Source organism: Lactuca virosa, chromosome 4 (genome assembly GCF_052849685.1).
Source record: "Lactuca virosa cultivar CGN04683 chromosome 4, Lactuca_virosa_CGN04683_v6, whole genome shotgun sequence".
NCBI classification, from domain to species: Eukaryota; Viridiplantae; Streptophyta; class Magnoliopsida; order Asterales; family Asteraceae; genus Lactuca; species Lactuca virosa.
In genome coordinates, this window is record NC_136429.1 from 100,128,095 (window position 1) to 100,143,550 (window position 15,456).

General features: G+C 37.9%; 1 protein-coding gene across 1 annotated transcript; it reads right to left on the reverse strand.

Moving 5' to 3' along the window:
• Nucleotides 1-279: 279 nt before the first annotated feature.
• Nucleotides 280-7,919, reverse strand: LOC145104826 (heat shock 70 kDa protein 1-like). The gene is made up of 3 exons (XM_079041998.1): nt 7,712-7,919; nt 6,864-7,249; nt 280-1,518 (listed from the first exon to the last, which is right to left on the reverse strand). The coding sequence occupies exons 1-3, from the start codon at nt 7,917-7,919 to the stop codon at nt 280-282; spliced, it is 1,833 nt and encodes a 610-aa protein (XP_078898124.1).
• Between the last annotated feature and the right edge of the window lie 7,537 nt (nt 7,920-15,456).

Here is a 15,456-nt window from a genome sequence, read left to right on the forward strand (position 1 = left end):
ATATATATATATATATATATATATATATATATATATATACACATCCGTAGAAAGAAGAAATTAATCAAAACTAACTTCTAACAAACTTGAGTAATAAAAGACTAAACTACCCTTGTAACTAATTGTAACAGAAAACTAACACTTGCATGAGCAGCAGATCGAAATACCATTCCAAAATTCATGAGTTGCACAACATGTTTAACATAAACCAATGAAAGAAAGACCACCTTATAAGTTATCCTAGTTGAATTAAGGACCATGATTTGAGAACTAAAATTCTCACATGCATATAGACTCTAGATATTCCTTCATTGCCTGAACCTTATCAACATATGCATCTTGGTGGTTCTCGATCCACTTGGTCGTGTCAGCAATCACATGCTCCATTTCATTCAACCTCACACCATACGCCATATTTTTGATCTTCGTCTTCATGTTGTATATGCAATCCTCTAAAGCATTGAATGCACTAAATTTCTTATTGTATTCTTCATCCTTGTGTTTGTACTTCTCAGCATCTTTAATCATCTTCTCAATCTCTTCCTTGGAGAGTCTTCCATTTTTGTTGGTAATCCTGAGTTTACTCATCTTACCGGTTGATAATATCTCCACTGTGACTGTGATGATACCATTTGCATCTATTTCAAGGCACACATGGAGTTTTGCAACTCCTTTTGGAGCCGGTGGTATTCCGGAAACTTTCAACATCCCCAATAAATGGTTATCTTTAGATCTAGCTCTTTCACCTTGATACACCTTCATATCCTCGAAAGTTTGGTTGTCAGCGCATGTAACATAAATTTTTGATTTCTTCATAGGTATCTGAGTGTTCCGTGGGATCACCACATCAAATCTTTCCCCTTGTGTTTCTACACCAAGGGACAAAGGAGTGACATCTAATAACACTAAATCTCTACACCTTTTATCACTGTTACTACTTAACTTTGCACCCAAAACTGTTGCGCCATATGCAACAGCCTCATCGGGGTTTAGGCTCTTGTATAACTCCTTCCAGTAGAAAAGTTTCTGCAACATAGATTGGATCTTTGGTATTCTAGTTGAACCACCAACAAGAATCACATCGCTTACCCATGAAATCTCCATCTTTGCATCACTTAAACATGTCTCTAGAGTCTTCATGCACTGATCAAAATAATCCATGTTGAGCTCTTCAAATTTAGCTCGACTGAATTTCATAGAGAAATCAATCCCCTCATGTAAGCAATCTAGCTCGATCGAGGTCTGAGTATCACATGAGAGAAACCTTTTTGCTTTCTCACAAGCACATCTAAGTCTCCCTAATGCTTTTTTGTTCCCTGTCAAGTCTTTTTCCCATTTCCTTTTGAATTCCCGAACACAGTGATCCACCATGCGGTTATCAAAATCCTCGCCTCCCAAATGTGTGTCACCAGCAACGGCTTTCACCTCAAACGTACCCCCTTCCAGTATGGTCAATATAGAGACATCAAAAGTCCCACCACCAAGATCAAACACAAGAACATTCTGTTGTGTTCCAGCCTCCAAAGCTACAGTAGCCATCATTGTTGACAAAATGAAGCCTACGAGACAAGTTTTTCTTCCCACTCTATGATGAACACAATTAATGAATGCAACTACAATGGTGGCTGCCAAGACTATAAATAGAGACTTCATTCTTCAGTTGTATGCATCCCAAATACAGAGACACAAATAGTATAACACTTAGAGTGAGAGTGTTAGTGAGAGGGTTGGTTTTTTGTAATAGTTGAGTGTGAGAGTTGCTCCTCCTATTGTAATTCTATTTTCGTGTTTAATAGAAGAGTTTTCCAACCCCAACAACTGGTATCAGAGCTTGGTTCGGTGTCCAGGGAATTCTTTACGAATTTCTCTGTTTTTTCGTCAAAAATTGTTTGTCTCAAAATCCGTTTTTGAGTACACCGTTGGAAAGGGCTTATTTCAAGGATTCCGAAAATATATTTTTCGTAATTTTTTGACCACCAGAAGGCCCTCAAATCGTTGGTCAAAGTTGGTCAAATCTGGCCGGAAAAGTCGCCGGAAAAACAGGTGGCCGGAGAAGACTGCCGGGGAAGAAGGAGTGACGTCATCAGTGAGGTCATCATTGACCAGAATTTCAGGAAGTTGTAGTTTAGCCCCTGAAGTTCCAGAAAATTGCAGAAAGGTCCCTCTGTTTCTGAAAAACTGCAGTTCAGTCCCTATTCTTCTGAAAACATCTGTTTTGGTCCCTGGAGTTCTGAAAAGTTTCAGAAAAGTCCCTGGTTGGCAGAAATATTTCAGATTGGCCCCTGTAAGTTCCGAAAATTACAGTTTAGCCCCTATAGTTCTGAAAAGTTACAAATTAGCACATAACTTTTCAAGAAAGTATATTTTGAGCCCGAAAAATTCTACCCCACCATTTTTGACGCTTCCGAATCCAACCGAGAGCTCGGTTTTATCTAATTTTTCCTTGAAATATTTGTAAAATAAATTTGCAATTATTTTCGATGGAATCTACAAGTACGATTACGATGGTTCGACTTACGCCCACAAATTACAACATGTGGAAGCCAAGGATGGAAGATTTGCTTAATCTGAAAGATTTAGCAGAGCCTATAGAAAAGCAAGGCGTCAAACCCAACACGAAGACAGACGAAGTTTGGACGAGAATAAACAGGAAAACGGTGGCACAAATTCGACAGTGGATCGACCACAAGTGTTTTTCATCATGTCTCTCAAGAGACAGACGCGTACAAACTTTGGGAGAAGCTCGAGAATATGTATCAGGCAAAGACGGCACGCAACAAGACCTTGCTGATGAGGCGCCTTGTAAACCACAAGTTACGAAGTGGTACGTCCATAACCGAGCATACGAGTCAGTTCCAGGATCTCGTAAACCAGCTCGGTGCTGCTGATTGGGTTCTCAAAGACGAGGAACAAGCCATATTGCTCTTGAGTTCTCTACCAGATAATTGGGAGACGCTTGTTGTGACTCTCAGCAATTCTGCCCCCGGTGGTAAAGTGACAATGGAGATGGTCACAGATGCCCTAATGAACGAGGAAGCCAGAAGGAAAGAAGCTGGTACAGACCAGTCTTTTGCCCTCGTGTCAGAAAACAAAGAAAGAGGCGGAGGCAGAACTGGAGGCCGAGGTCGAGGTAGAGGCAGAGGTAGACATGGTCAAAGTAGAGGAAGATCCCAAGATCGTGGGAAATCACGAGATCGAGGGAAATTGCGAGAGCGAGGTAAATCTTCAAATACATGGTTCGAAGGCTATTGCAATCATTGTAATTATTATGGCCACAAAAGGAGTGATTGCCGAAGGTTCTTACGAGAGCAGCCCGAGACAAGCCAGAATCCAAGCAGGGAGAATGGTGAAACCATGGTCACCATAACACAAGACGTTGCCCTTGTTACATACGAGGAGGAAGCATGCCTACATGTTGAAACTCATGATGATGAGTGGGTGATTGATAGCGCTGCATCATATCATTCGACTCCAAACCGGGATTTATTCAGTACTTATAAACCCGGAGACCATGGTACCGTGAAGATGGGAAACACCAGTTTCTCAAGCATTGCTGGTATTGGTGATGTGCATTTAAAGACCAATGTTGGATGTACATTGGTGTTGAAAGATGTTCGGCATGTCCCATAGCTAAGAATGAATCTTATCTCAGTTGGAGCTCTTGACATCCAAGGATATGATAATCAATTCAAAAATGGCACCTGGAAGTTGTTGAAAGGTGTTATGGTTGTTGCAAAGGGAAAACTTGATGGTACTCTTTATAAAAGTCATGCAAAGTTGCTTCAACCAAGTCTCAATGTTGTTAAAGAAGAGACATCACCAAACTTGTGGCATAGAAGACTAGGCCACATGAGCGAGAAGGGATTGACGACTCTTGCAAAGAAGGAGTCCATTTCAATGGCAAAAGATGTTGCCTTGGATCCTTGTAAATACTGCCTATTCGGGAAACAACACAGAGTTTCCTTTAGCTCCACAAGAAAGAACCGCTCTGAGTTGCTGAGCCTTGTCCACTCCGATGTATGTGGACCCATTGAAGTAGAATCTCTTGGTGGAAGCCGGTATTTTGTGACATTCATTGACGATGCGTCACGAAAGGTATGGGCATACTGTTTGAGAACGAAGGACCAAGTATTGGACCGCTTCAAAGCTTTTCATGCAATGGTGGAAAGACAAACAGGCAAGAAGCTAAAATGTCTCCGATCAGATAATGGAGGCGAATACTATTCCCGTGAGTTCTCTAAATACTGCACGGAACATGGTATCAGACATGAAAAGACTGTCCCACGAACCCCACAACACAATGGTGTAGCAGAACGGATGAATCGCACCATTGTTGAGAAAGTTCGATGCATGCTCAGCATGACTAAACTCCCAAAGCCATTCTGGGGTGAAGCTGTATTGACATCTTGCTATCTAATAAATAGGTCACCTTCCGCTCCATTGAATTTTGAAGTTCCGGAGAAGATATGGACGGGTAAAGACATATCATATTCTCACTTGAGAGTATTTGGGTGCAAGGCGTTTGCACATGTATCCAGTGAACTGCGGAAGAAGTTGGACCTCAAATCCACTCCATGCATCTTTATTGGATATGGAGATGAAGAGTTCGGGTACAGGCTATGGGACCCAGAACTAAATAAGGTTATTCGAAGCAGAGATGTGGTTTTTTATGAAAACCAGTATTATGATTTCAAGGCACCAGTTAACAAGCAACAAAGCTCCAAAGTTTCAGATATAATATCTAAAAATAAAGATGATGTTTCCACTGAAGAAGTGGATGAAGAAGTTGATGATGCAGATCAAGAAGGTGTTGAGCAGGGGGAGCTTCCACCCCTGGATAATTCAGATCCACTGCCAGAAGTTGCAAACGAAGGAACTCAAGTTAGACGATCCGAACGAGTACGTGCTCCATCAACAAGATATCCGACTTCAAACTACATCCTTCTTACTAGTGAGGGGGAGCGAGAGAGTTTTCAAGAAGCTCAATCTCATATTGACAAAGCAAATTGGCAGAAGGCCATGGAAGAAGAAATGAATTCTTTGCAGAAGAATCAAACATATGAGTTGGTAAACCTCCCCAAAGGAAAGAAAGCCTTGAAAAACAAGTGGGTTTTCAAGTTGAAGAAAGACGGCAAGGGAAATACTATGAAGTATAAGGCAAGACTCGTTGTCAAAGGTTTCCAACAAAAAGAAGGAATCGACTTTGATGAAATTTTTTCGCCAGTTGTGAAGATGATGTCTATTCGAGTTGTACTCGGATTAGTTGCCAGTCTAGATCTTGAACTTGAGGAGATAGATGTGAAAACAGCCTTTCTCCATGGTGATTTGGATGAAGAAATATACATGGAGCAACCTGATGGCTTTAAAGTCCCAAAGAAAGAGTATCTCGTCTGTAAATTAAAGAAGAGCCTTTATGGTCTTAAGCAAGCCCCAAGGCAGTGGTACAAGAAGTTTGATTCATTTATGATGAATCATGAGTACAAGAGAACTGTTGCAGACCATTGTGTCTATCTGAAGAAGTTTCCAGATGGGAAATTTGTCATCCTTTTGCTCTACGTGGATGATATGTTGATAGTGGGCCAAGATGCAATGATGATCAACAACTTGAAGAAGGATTTGTCTAAGTTCTTTGATATGAAAGACTTAGGCCAAGCACAACAGATATTGGGCATGAAAATTATCCGTGATAGAAAATCAAGAAAATTGTTCTTATCACAGGAAGAGTATGTTGAACGTGTGATCAAAAGGTTCAACATGGAAAATGCCAAGCCCGTTGGTACGCCCTTGGCTAACCACTTCAAGTTGAGTAAGAAAAATTGTCCATCTTCTGAGAAAGAAAAAGAAGAGATGAAGGCAGTCCCCTATTCCTCAGCCGTAGGAAGTCTTATGTATGCAATGGTGTGTACAAGACCAGATATTGCTCATGTTGTCGGTGTTGTGAGTAGATATCTAGCTAATCCGGGAAAACAACATTGGGAAGCAGTCAAATGGATACTTCGATACCTGAAGGGTAGTTCGAAACTATGTTTATGCTACGGGGGAGCAAAGCCAATCGTGGAAGGTTATACAGATGCCGATATGGCAGGAGATCTTGATAGTAGGAAATCTACATCAAGTTACATTTTTACTTTGGCAGGGGGAGCTATCTCGTGGCAATCCAAGTTACAGAAGTGTGTCGCACTGTCAACAACAGAAGTCGAGTATATTGCTGCCGTTGAAGCTAGGAAGGAGCTTATATGGATGAAACGGTTTCTTCAAGAATTAGGCTTTCCACAAGAAGAGTACATCATTCATTGCGATAGTCAGAGTGCTATGGACCTGAGTAAGAACTCGATGTACCATTCCCGTACAAAACATATTGATATACGTTATCACCGGCTTAGAGAAGCAATTGAGGGACGAGAATTGAAGTTGTTAAAGATCAACACCAATAACAATCCTGTAGACATGTTGACAAAGGTGGTGACAGAAAAGAAACACAGACTATGTGCTGACATAGTTGGGATGAGGATTGTTGGACGGAGACTGGAGGGGGAGATTTGTTGTGTTCCAGCCTCCAAAGCCTCCAAAACTACAGTAGCCATCATTGTTGACAAAATGAAGCCTACGAGACAAGTTTTTCTTCCCACTCTATGATGAACACAATTAATGAATGCAACTACAATGGTGGCTGCCAAGACTATAAATAGAGACTTCATTCTTCAGTTGTATGCATCCCAAATACAGAGACACAAATAGTATAACACTTAGAGTGAGAGTGTTAGTGAGAGGGTTGGTTTTTTGTAATAGTTGAGTGTGAGAGTTGCTCCTCCTATTGTAATTCTATTTTCGTGTTTAATAGAAGAGTTTTCCAACCCCAACACATTCTTCTTTCTCTCTTTAGTTTTGAAGAGCTCTAGACCATAAGCAATTGCAGCTGGTGTAGGCTCATTGATCATGCTAATGATGTTGAGTCCAGCAATGGCTCCAGCATCCTTTGTTGCTTGACGTTGTGAATCGTTAAAGTAAGCCGGAACCGTTATCACAGCATCTCTTACAACTTTTCCAAGGTATGACTCAGCAGTTTCTTTCATCTTCCCAAGAATCATGGATGAAATTTCTTCAGCCAAAAATTCCTTCGTTTTTCCTTTGTAGGAGATAACTATCTTTGGTGTGTCGGCTGGACCTTCTACGACCTTAAAAGGCCACAATTTCATGTCATCCTGCACTTTGGAATCACTGAACCTCCGTCCAATCAACCTCTTGGCATCTGAACATACGCAGTTAATTAATAAAGCCATTAGCAAAGTGAAATTATGGAAATCAACTATATCAGATTTTAAGACCCTAAACCGGCGATCTAGGAGTAGATTTCTTGGTTGATATTTAAAAACCAAAGTAATATGTAAAAGAATATGCAAAGAAAGAGATGCCAGTCCACGACAGAATGAAAATATACTATAATTGTGCTCACATGCACTAAATTAATGTAATTAAGACTTTCCACCATTCTCAAACAAAAAAGCAGTGTAGTGTTTAAAAAACCCTTGATGAACTTTATAATGGAACAATTGGGGTACGTAACATTGCTTCAAAACTCAAAAGATTAGTTTATAACAAGGATCAAGACTTCGGTGGACTTAAATGTATTAGAGTCCACTGTTGATGATTCTGATCTAGCGGACTGTTTCTTAAATATAGAGTTTCCAAAAAAAAAAAAAAAAAAACTCACCAAATATGGTGTTAGCAGGGTTCATAGCCGCTTGGTTCTTGGCGCCATCGCCAATGAAACGTGCTTCATCAACGAAAGCAACACAAGACGGTGTCGTTCTATTGCCTTGATTATTGGGAATGATTTCGATGCGAACGGCGACACATGAGTAGGTTGTTCCGAGGTCAATGCCGATGGCCGGTACGTCGTCGACTCCCCTTTTCTCCATTTCTCCCAAAATTCTAAATAAATCAATTGTTTGCTTTAACATGACACCATGACTTATCTATATACTGTTAGAATTCGTATACGTATAGTATTATATTCCATATTTACTTTCCTTATTTACTTCATCATGCAGCCTAAGTTTCATAGCTAGATAGTTTCCTTATTTACTTTTGTTTTTCTCGTATTTATGTAGTGGTTGTTTCAGTTGGCAATAAGATTATTTTCAAGTTTCAAAATTATTATGGTATCAGGCAAGGCTCATAATAAGAAATCGAAATTAAAATACATCTGGCAGCAATCCTCCGCCACCAACCGGAGAAAAAGCAATCGACATATCTTCACCATATTTACACACATCGGCGGATCACCCCGAGCTCAACTTCGTTGGCGGTAACTGCTAAACGACGGCAACTATAGCGACTGAGTGAACGAGATGACCAACAATTATTTGCTTCAAATAAAATCGGATTCGTTGAGGGTAGGATCCTCATATCGGAAGAAGGATCAAAAGACACCATGAATTGGAAACGATGCAATGCAATGGTTCGAGGTTGGCTCGTTAGCGCAACGGAGAAGGAAATCAAGAATAGTGTAAAATATGCTATCACCACTAAAGATATATGGGACGATTTGAAGGAAAGGTTCGGGAAGAGAATTGAATGCCCCTAGTGCATATCAACTCGGAACATCATCCCTACCTTCTAATTTTCAAAATTAGGATTAAGGGTTACCAAGTTTTATCTATTCAATTTTTAAGACAATTAAAATAATAATTAAGGAAACTATAAACCCTAAGGAAACCCTAAGGCAATTTTCGAAAGCAAAGGGAAGGAGGCTATGTTTCGAGAAACCTAAGCTAAGGTCGAAATTTGCAATAGCAATGGTTTATTTTCGATAAACCCTAATCAAGACCAATTCATCTCATGCACTAGTCAAATTGAAAACAATGGCGTTGATACTATTGATGATTTTTATAGGTTATCAAAAAACATGTAAAGCGGAAAATCTTAACCCTTAAGTACACATACAACCTATAAAGGATCTATGTTTTCTCTAATTGATAGCAACATACTATGAATTTCAAAAACCCTAAAGGAACTCTATGAAAATCTAAATTCTTGAATTAGGGTTTACATACCTTTAAATTTATTATAGCAAATAAATCATTTTAATCCCCTATGTTTGTTGGTCTTGGAAAACTAGCACTAAAAGAATGATGCCTCTAATGGCTCACACCCAAAACCAGAATCCTTAGAATGAGGATGAGAGATGAGATATGAGAGAAATTTTGTTCATGTGCGTATAGGTAATGTCATGAACGAAATTTGCAAGCCAAGGGGTACTATTTAAAGCTTAAGTAACTTGTAAGCAAAACAAGATTTGAATGAATTAAATAACATATTTAATCATAATTCAAATAATTTCCTTTTATACAACCAGGAGGCTTCCAGAAACCCTAGGAAACCTCCAAAACCGTCCATACCAAGGAGGGTTCTAGAATTGCTTCTTTTGTTCAACTATTGCACAATTATAATTCGTTCATTGTACCTTTAATTAATTCTAATTAATACTGAATTAATTCCAAAATAATTCTGATTAATAATTAATCAATTCTAATTGATTTAATATTAATTGATTAATCAAATAAATTAACAAATCAATAATTTAACAATTTTTTTTGAACAACAAATCTATTCTACTCCTAAACTGCTCCTAAATCTCTACCTATGTCTCTCATGAGACTTGATCCCATATTAATTTATTAATCAAATAATAAATCAACAAATCAAGTATCTATTTTCAATTAATATATTAATCATATAATATATTAACAAATTATTTGCCCATAGTTTTAAATTAGTTTATTAATAATATAATAATCTAATAAATTGTCCTTATCTCTCCTAATATCATTTCTAGTTGTTTCTGGTCATGAGGGAAACCCAAAAAGGACTTTGTTTTTAATTACAAGTATATATCAATGTAGTTATGAACTTAGACACCTTAATCCAACAAGCATATCATGGTACCTCGTCTTCTTCATCTCCTTATCTGCAGCGTACTGCGAGACCAACAAAGTTCTCTCCCTAAACTTGGTGGTGATCTCTGCCACGGTCTCTGTCATCTGGCGAAGGTCCCAAAACTCCCTCTCCAATTGCTGCACCTCAACAACATGTGCAAAATATACCCTAAACCTTGTCACAAACTGATCCTAAGACATGGCTGCCACAACTTCTGCTCCGAAGGAGTGACCAAGCTCCTCCCATCAGTCGCGGGCTCCATCCCTCAGAAGGTAAAAAAACTACTAGCAATATTGTCCAAGACATGGCTGCCACATTCGATCTCCCAGGGAAAAAACTAGTCTGCTGAGCATTCTCCATGTCAGCAATCCACTGCCTACTAGCAATAGGGTCCTTCTTCTTGAAGAACTTTGGGGATCCGCAAGACTTGAACCCCCAAAAAGATAAAGTTCGAGCCCCCAACTGACCCACCGCAATCTCAACACGGAAATCCCGAACCGCTCATCCAGTAGCTCCATGATCCTCTCCTTAATACTACCAACATCACAGGAGTCGCATCCAAAATACCACAGGTGAGCTTCGACGAAACGAACTCGCGAATCCTCTCATTAATTAGCTCAGCACCAGAGCCTGAACCTGAACCAGAACTAGAACCTCCTCCATGAGTACTCATCACCACACTGAAAAGAAACCATACAATGATCAAAACATACCCCAAGTGTGACATCCTCAATTTCACGGCCAAAAAAGACCGATTTGTATATGCTTTATTTGAAAATCAAAGTATTTTTTTGAAGAATAATATTGTGGAATTTGTTCCCAAAATATGATAAAAATATTATCAAAGCATTTCCGAAGAAATGTATTTCAATTATATTAAAAACGTTTGGATGTCATCGTCAATACAGTACATAAGCATAAACGGAAAATAACATAGGCCTTACAACATCTATTATTTTACTGACCTATAATCCATAAGTCTCTCATATGTTCATCACATCGGTGATCTTGTGCCTCTACCTGTAATACAAGAAATTGATTGGGTCAGGCTTGGGAGCCTGGTGAGCACATAGGGTTTTCAACCTACAATAATTAAGTTCTTTATTTTTATTAAATCATTCAACCTGATTACTCGTTCCCGTTTTCCTCATTTTATGTCCCTAAAACATCTAATTTAAGGGACCTAGCCTAAGGATTATCTTCGGGATTGGCAATAATGTTTAGGGGATTTCTCATCAATATATGTCAGTAAGGCAACCATGAGGGGGATGGAGTACACCTGGTGAACACGTCGTTCAAAAACACCTACAGGTTGCGAGCCTGCCAGCGTTCCATTGTACTGTCTAGAATAGTCTGTGGTCGTCATCTATACTCCGCTAGATAGTTGAATCAGCTTTAATGTCAAGGCCTCTCATCATTTATTTCATCTTTCATCATCTATTTCACCTTTCATCTACCCATCTTTACCCAACATACTTATAAGTATAAAATACATATATAGTTTAAATCAAATAAAACGTGTATAAATTGTTCATCCAACATAGATATCAAGAACACGGATAATATGCACATAAAGCATGTAATTTATACTAAATACTTCATATCTATGTGTAAGATGAAAGTAACTATGCACTCGCTTGTTAAAAGTGACGATTCGTAATTTATACTAAATACTTCATATCTATGTGTATTATTATTACTAAGTTTTAGTCTAATATTTTGTCACACCCCCAAACCAAGGATGGCGGAAATGTCCGGGGGTGGAGACTTCATGTATAGTATCATAACAACAATTGTAATAGTAATTCAAGCAAACACAACCAACATATATATAATTGAAAAAGTTACATCATTGTATGAATTACATGTTTACGAATCAATTACAATATGTTGACAAAATATGAAATAGTAGACGCCTTAGCGTCCCATCCTCAAAAGCACTTGGTTACCTGTTTAATGATTTCCTGAGAATACAAGTTGTTTGAAAAAGTGTCAACACAAAGGTTGGTGAGTTCATAAGCTTTTGTTTGGTATTATTAAAAGCCTTTCATTTGTAAAAGTAGTATTTGTTTTAGAAAAATCCAATATTTTCCTTAAAATGTATATGTAGTCTTAAATTCAAAGACCGAAATGTATAAGTAACTTTTCTTACTTATAATAAATAATGTAAGTTTAAATCGACATAAACTCGTTTAATTTTAATGAAGTTCCCGTAAATTCCAATATTCACTAATACTTTATGTGAGTTTATTAAAGCCTTTTCTTGTAAAAGTAGTGTTCGTTCCAGAAAATCCAATATTTTCCTTAATGTGTAAATGTAGTCTTAAAACCCAAAGACCAAAATGTACAAGTAGTGTTCGTTCCTTATAGTAAAACAATGCAAGTTTAAATCGACATAAACTCGTTTGATTTTAGTGAAATCCCCGTAAATTCTATGTTTGTTAATACCACATGTGAGTTATTATAACCATGCTATGACCTAGTTGGCCTGAAACGACGTTCTTCAGGCGTCGGAAATGTTATGACATTTGTCACCCCAGACCTGTCGGTCTAGCTGTTGCATGCAGCTAAGGTGTGGGTTTGTCAGACCCAATATAGATCTATACACAAGTATCACGCTCTCCCTCGAGGAGACTCTGGTTATAATACATGACTTATTTGTAAATTGAATCGAATGTCTCACAGAAGTCATTAACGAATTTACGTGTAGTGTAATGAAAACTTGGTACCGTATGGCCGTACCTTGCTTAATGAAAATATCCTTTGTATAAATGTACCCTTTTTAGATGTATGTGTTATGTAATGTTTCATAAAGTCATTAACGGGATTACGTGTTATGAAAACTTGGTACCGTATGGCCGTACCTTGCTTAATGAAAATATCCTTTGTATAAATGTACCCTTTTTAAATGTATGTGTTATGTAATGTATCATAAACTATACCTATTATAGTTTATCAACCAAGGGTAGTGCGTAGTAATGTATGCAAACTATATTCAAAATAGTTTATTAAATGTTTGAATGTATCGGTTGTACTTTGATTATAATCACTTGTTATTCTTTATATTGTATATGTCCAAATCCATTTGTAAACTGATGTGTGTCTAAATATTAAGATAAAATGTCATATATTGCAATAACATATAATCACATAAAGATATACACCTTGCTCAACATGTTACAAGGTGAAATGAAATTGACAGCAACTTTTTGTTGTATACAGTTTCTGTTACTGTTCTTAGAAAATTTATAGAAAAATCATCAAAGCTCTAAATCCAAATCCGCAAATTCTGAGAGTTTGGAATATGAGTCTAGTTTGTTCGTAAATTTTATCATGATTTTTAGTGATCTCTAACAGAGGTGAAAATTTTCATAATCACAGACTGGTCCGGGTTTGCCTCTGAAATGATAGGCAGTTTTGTAAAAATCACCATAAATTGTAGAAAAATCATATGGAGATGTGCAAGTAGCCATTTTAAAGCTAAGAGTTTGAACTACTTGCACCTGGAACAATTTTGAAAACTAAAATACTTAAGTTGACCAAAACAGTCCGTGATCGAAGTTCATCTTTTCTGATGTAATCTGATAGAAAACGTTTAATTGTGTTCTTGATGATTTTACTTGTATTCCCCCCTTAAAACTTAAGAAAAACATGTAAATGTAGGGGTATGAACTCACCTTATGTGGTTTCAGTAGATGAAAGTGAGAGAGAGGAAGTGTTCAACCCAAGAACACTAAGAAGATGTCTTGATGATTCGAGAATCTAACACCGAATAAGATGGAATTTGTGTAAGATATCAATGATTTGAGTAGAATGGAGTTTAATAATTATGTGAATGATGAAGATACTTACTAATTGAAGAAAGAAATCCCTGGAGAAAGCTTTGAAGTTCTTGAAGTTGAGAGAAAAGATGAGAGAATTTTGGAGAGTGTTCTTGGTTGCTAAGTGTAGAATGAAAGGGCTTTTAAGGAGAATGAGGAGAGAGGACCCATCCTCCAGCTCTTAGAACGTGGGAAGAGCTGGAGATAGGGTGTAAAGGTCCACTAAGGTGACAAGGAGTAGTGGGAAAGAGTGGCTGATCATAGAGTGAGGTGGTGGTGGCTTGCTTTTGTCATAAAATAAGGAAAAGCAAATATTCTCTCAATAATTAGTCCAACCACCAATTCTTTTAATACATTTTTATAAAAACCCTGGAGATTTATATATTTTGGGGCCTTAGTTTATAAAATAAAGTTTTGGGTGAAAATCTCACGTTAAAATAATGAAAAACGGAGTTAAAACGAAGTCGTAGTCGAAAAACCGGTAAAAAGGGGCCGTCTGCGAGACCTCTCGCATGGGCTGTCTGAGAGGCTTCTCATGCGAGGCTTCTGTCCTGAGAGGCTTCTAATGAGAGGCTTCGGTCCTGAGAGGCTTCTCATGAGAGGCTTCGGTCCTGAGAGGCTTCGGTCCTGAGAGGCTTCTCATGAGAGTTTTCGCTTCTAATAGGAGGGTTTTGGTTCCTTAAGGTTATTTTACCCGTTTTTACCCCGTTTCAAGTGGGTTTTGACCCGGTTAAGGGTCGGGATGGCCCGAATGATTACAAAAAGTTAAAGTAACTTTTGAGAGAGATTTGGGAGAGATTTCAAATAGAAAGAGATATAGTGAAAACGATTTAGAGAGGTTTCGTTTGTGATTAATTTGAGTGTCCGGCTTCACAACGCAAGGTTCGTAAACCCCGTTAAACCGTGTTTTAGTGTCGTACACACTCCCGATGAGTGTGCAATAATGTTTTATCGTTTTGGTTCAATGTTTACTTAGGAAATTCAACACACGAACTTTCCAAATGATGTTTCTCTCATTAAGATATTGCATTGTACAGTAATTACATAGTGTAAACCTTAATATACAAGGGTTAATTGAGTCGATTGGTTTTGACTTGTTGACTTTGTTTGACTTTGACTTGACTCAATTTTGACGGTTGTCACATATTTATTGTCACTAATTATTAGTCTAGATTCATCATTAACTCAAAGTCTAGTTCATGATCTTGTTGGATTAGGTGTCTAGTGTTTGATTTAGTGTCTAAGCCCATAACTATATCTGGTATATACTTGACCCGATTGTAGCATGGTCATTTTGGGTTGCCTTCACCAGTGCAATTTGATAGGATGGTTTTATGAGAATAAGGTTATTACGATTAATTAATATATTAGAAGTATAATATATTAATATGATTATTTAATTAGTATTGTCCAAGAATTAATTTGGAATTAATTTTGTGGTCAAAAGAAACTAATTAAATATGGAGGGATTGATTATGCAAATCAATCATACTTATTGTGTGGGCTAATTCATCCATGATAATGTAAGTGGGCTAAACCAATGACATAACCCATGGATAGTCCATGGAGGTTAAACCCATGGATCATAGGAATGTGGAAAGTCATGGGTTATTAGGGTTTACCAAGTGTAACCCTAGCACTTACCACAAGTATAAAAATCCTCCTCCATGCTCAAAATCGGTTGCACCTTCATAGA

Excerpts from the sequence above, each read along its gene's own strand:
- LOC145104826 (XM_079041998.1), bottom strand. The coding sequence starts at position 7,919 with ATGGAGAAAAGGGGAGTCGACGACGTACCGGCCATCGGCATTGACCTC. Across the intron at positions 7,250-7,711 it reads CCCTGCTAACACCATATTTG|ATGCCAAGAGGTTGATTGGA; the intron begins GTGAGTTTTTTT and ends GCGTATGTTCAG. Across the intron at positions 1,519-6,863 it reads CTAAAGAGAGAAAGAAGAAT|GCTGGAACACAACAGAATGT; the intron begins GTGTTGGGGTTG and ends GTAGCTTTGGAG.